General features: G+C 37.7%; 1 protein-coding gene across 1 annotated transcript; it reads left to right on the top strand.

The window, feature by feature from the left end:
* Window positions 1–1,171: 1,171 nt before the first annotated feature.
* On the top strand, window positions 1,172–2,867 carry LOC108330352 (uncharacterized). Its single transcript, XM_017564839.2, has 4 exons — window positions 1,172–1,435; window positions 1,550–2,070; window positions 2,155–2,257; window positions 2,571–2,867. The coding sequence occupies exons 1-4, from the start codon at window positions 1,172–1,174 to the stop codon at window positions 2,865–2,867; spliced, it is 1,185 nt and encodes a 394-aa protein (XP_017420328.2).
* The last annotated feature ends 1,150 nt before the right edge of the window (window positions 2,868–4,017 follow it).

The following is a 4,017-nucleotide window of genomic DNA, read 5'->3' as shown; positions in this document are numbered from 1 at the left end:
ATAAGGGGCTACAGTATGTTGGAGGAGAGATACACGTGATCAAAGGACTTGATCTGGATCGTTGGTCGTATTTTGAAGCAGTTGGAATAGTTAAAGAATTTAAGTATGATGGAGACTTCAAACTATGGTGGAAGGGGTCCAAACAATGGGTGAGGAAGAAGAAGAGTGTGATGGTGATGATGAACATGAAGAGGTTTAAATGGGTGAGGAAGAAGAAGAGTTTGTTGGTGGTGATGAACATGATTATCTTCGGGAAGAAGAGGAAGGGGGGAATGTTGTTGAGGGGGAAGTAGAAGCTTCAGCTGAAGAATGTATGAATGACAGTGAAGAAGACAGAATGGCTAATGAAGATGATGGGTTTGGTGTTCAGAATGATAGGGTGGACCAATTTCAGAGAAACATTAATCCAATTTTGGATAGGTGGAATAGAATGAAAAAGAAGAAGAAATGTGTGACTAGAAGAGGCAATGTTGGGGAAGGTTCATTTATACTGAATGAAGAAGTTGGAGATCATGACATGAATGAAGAATACAATAGTGATGAATTGGATTCAAATGTAGATAGTGATGAGGATGTGAGGTTTTCAAAGGGGAAATTTAAAAAGTATAGAAAAGATGATATGAACAAGAACTTCAGATTTGAATTGGGGATGAAGTTCTGTTCTTTAAAGGAATTTAAAAATGCACTATTGGAGCATAGTGTATTAAATGGAAAAGAGGTTAAGTTTGTGAAGAATGACCTCAACAGAGTAAGGGCAGTTTATAAAAACAAATGTGGTTTTCTGATTATGGCTAGCAAGGTAGGAGGCAAGCAAACATTTAGGGTGAAAACCTTGGTTGGACGACATAGTTGTGGAAGGGTCTTTGGAAACAAAAGTGCAAATGTTAACTGGATTGCACAAGTATTAGTAGATAGGTTTGTAAATGTGGCTAACATGACAGTCAACCAAATAATTGATGACATTAAGAAGTCATTCAGTGTTGGAATAATTGCTTGCAAAGCTGGAAAGGCCAAGCAAATTGCCTTGGATTCTTTGGTTGGTGATGGAGAGTGACAATACGGTCGTCTATATGATTATGTGGGTGAATTGCTAAGAGTGACGGCTGGAACATTTAAAATTAAAGTCAATCAACCCCAACCAAGTTTGCCTCCAAGATTTGGCTCATTCTATATGTGTTTAGAGGGCTGTAAGCAAGGCTTCTTAGGAAGTTGCAGGCCCCTCATAGGGGTAGATGGTTGTCATCTGAAGACAACATATGGGGGTCAGTTGTTGGTGGCAGTGGGCAGAGACCCGAATGACCAATATTTCCCACTAGCTTTTGCTGTGGTTGAAAATGAATGCAAAGAAAGTTGGAGTTGGTTTTTGACACTACTTCTGGATGATATTGGAGGCATTAATTGTCAACGTTGGGTTTTCATCTCTGATCAACAAAAGGTATCTTCATTTTAATATTTTCCTATTTTTATTTCGTAGCAATTGGAATATTTACTATTGACCAGGACCTTTTGTGATTTCCAGGGACTAATGACAAACTTTTGTGATTTGCAGGGACTGATGACAGTTTTTGATGAGATCTTGGAAGGAGTGGAACATAGATTGTGCTTAAGGCACTTATATAACAATTACAAGAAGAAGTTTTGTGGAGGAGTGCTTATTAGAGATCTTATGATGGGGGCTGCGAAGGCCACATTTAAACAGGATTGGGAAAAGAAAATGGGAGAGTTGTCCAATGTTAACATTGATGCTTACAATTGGTTGCTAGCTATTCCAACTAATCATTGGTGTAAACATGCATTTAGTAGTTATCCTAGATGCGATGTCTTGTTAAATAATTTGTCTGAGTCATTTAATAGTACAATTTTACTAGCTAGAGACAAACTTATCATAACTATGATGGAATGGATTAGGACTTACATTATGAGGAGGTTTGCAACACTTAGAGAAAAAACAAAGACATATACAGGAGCTGTGATGCCTAAACCACGAAATAGGCTTGATGGAGAAGTTGAGAAGAGTGGAAATTGGATTCCAACTTGGGCAGGGGCTGCAAAATTTGAAGTCACTCACAGGTTTACTATGGATAAATTTGTAGTTGACCTAAGTAACCATTCATGTAGTTGTTACTTTTGGGATTTGGTAGGAATTCCTTGCAGGCACGCTGTGGCTGCCATAAATTACAAACTAGAAAACCTTGAAGACTATGTACATCCTTATTACAAGAGAGAGGCTTATGAGACTTGTTATGGCCCTGAAATTGTTCCAATCAATGGACAACAATTGTGGTCTACTTCTGAATCTGGTTCCCTACTGCTTCCAATTTATAAAACACCCCTGGGAGGCCTAAAAAACTAAGAAGAAGGGAGGCTGATGAATATGTGACTCATACAAAATTGTCAAAGAAGAATCTTGTTATGAAGTGTAGCAACTGCAATGAATTTGGTCATAATGTAAGAACATGTAAAAGGGGAAAGAAAAAGGTACAAAATCAATCTTTTACAACTTCACTTATTTACACATTCAAACTTATTTACACTATGATAATTGCAATGCTGCTTACTTCCATTTACAGAACACAAGGGCCACTTCAACTGTAGGAGGATCTGGCAGCACAAGGGCCACTTCCAATGCAGGAGGTTCTCAACCAGAACTAGCTCCATCAACGTCACAAGGAGGAGCAACATCAACAAGGGGAAGAACAAGTGGCAGTGGAGCAGGAGCTGCATCAAGTCACCAAGGAGGAGGAACATCAAAACGGGGAAGAAGAAGTGGCAGTGGAGAAGGACCTGCATCAAGTCACCAAGGTGGAAGAAGAACATCCTTACGACTAGCTGCACAACATCTAGGGTCCCAAGCTAGTACCAATTGAAGATTTATTGTAGCCAAGCCTTTATTTTAATGAATTTTGTAAGCCACAGTGACCCACTCAGGGAACAATAGTAGTAATGGGTACAATGGTTGCTTTTAATATTTTTTGTAGTGGAAAGGGACCACTTAACTTATCTTATTTAATAGTATGAGACCACTTCATATTATATCCTGCTTCGTGTTGTATTCCATCTTTGCAGAATGCCAAGTTAACTTTATTTATTCCAAGTCCACATTTACAGATACTCTGCTTCTACTTTCTTATGCTGTCAACTCTTTTCTTTATTAACATAAATCAAAATACCAATAACAATAACAGTGGAATGTTTTAAAGGGAAAACAAACAACAACCAGAATTTCGAGACAAACCTCATTCTATTCAACCATAATTCTTAATTACAATTCATCTTCAACAAAAACATAATAAAAAAGAAAATTGTTAACGCCCATGACAAGACAAACAACAACAACATCATTTTCCCAACTTTCTTCTCTTGTTCTAATTTCCTTTTCAACTTGTCGTTCTTCTTCCTTAGATCCAATACAAGTTTTTCATTTTCCAAACACATTTCAAGTTCTTCACGTTTTCTTTCAAAGCTTCCTTCAATTTCAAAAACTCCTTCATCATGCCATTCAAAGTAATTACAACTTGAATTACTCTGCAATCAAAACAACACAAGATTAATTCAAAATTCAGCAAATGAAATGAAAGATTTAATCACTTACTGCCCAATTTCTACATCTATAAAACAATCTTCCTTTGTTCTTCAGAGTAGTTGCCTTCAAAACCAATAATGATCCACAGCTTTGCGAATTTCCCGAACCAATTAACCTTCGCGTCCAACCATTTCCTCCACTCTCACTTTTCATTTCACTACAACAAAGCAATCCCTTCATCAGCTTTCCTGCCTACCCAAACCCTATATCCCAAATCCTGATATTGACACGAAGAACAAAAGAAGAGCCAAAACCAAAACATATGAACTTACCTCCTCAAGAACACCAACTCCAACCTTCAGATGTACCCAACTTCTTTGCCCCCAACTGCAGCCACGAAGAAGAACCCAACTTCTTCAAATCTCATTTATAAAAGATCACGAAGTGCTCTTGAACGAAAAGAATGTAATTAACATACTTAATCTCAATTCAAC

Source organism: Vigna angularis, chromosome 4 (genome assembly GCF_016808095.1).
Source record: "Vigna angularis cultivar LongXiaoDou No.4 chromosome 4, ASM1680809v1, whole genome shotgun sequence".
Taxonomy (NCBI): Eukaryota; Viridiplantae; Streptophyta; class Magnoliopsida; order Fabales; family Fabaceae; genus Vigna; species Vigna angularis.
The sequence above is the reverse complement of the archived record's forward strand: the minus strand, read 5'-3'. Positions and strand labels throughout refer to the sequence as shown.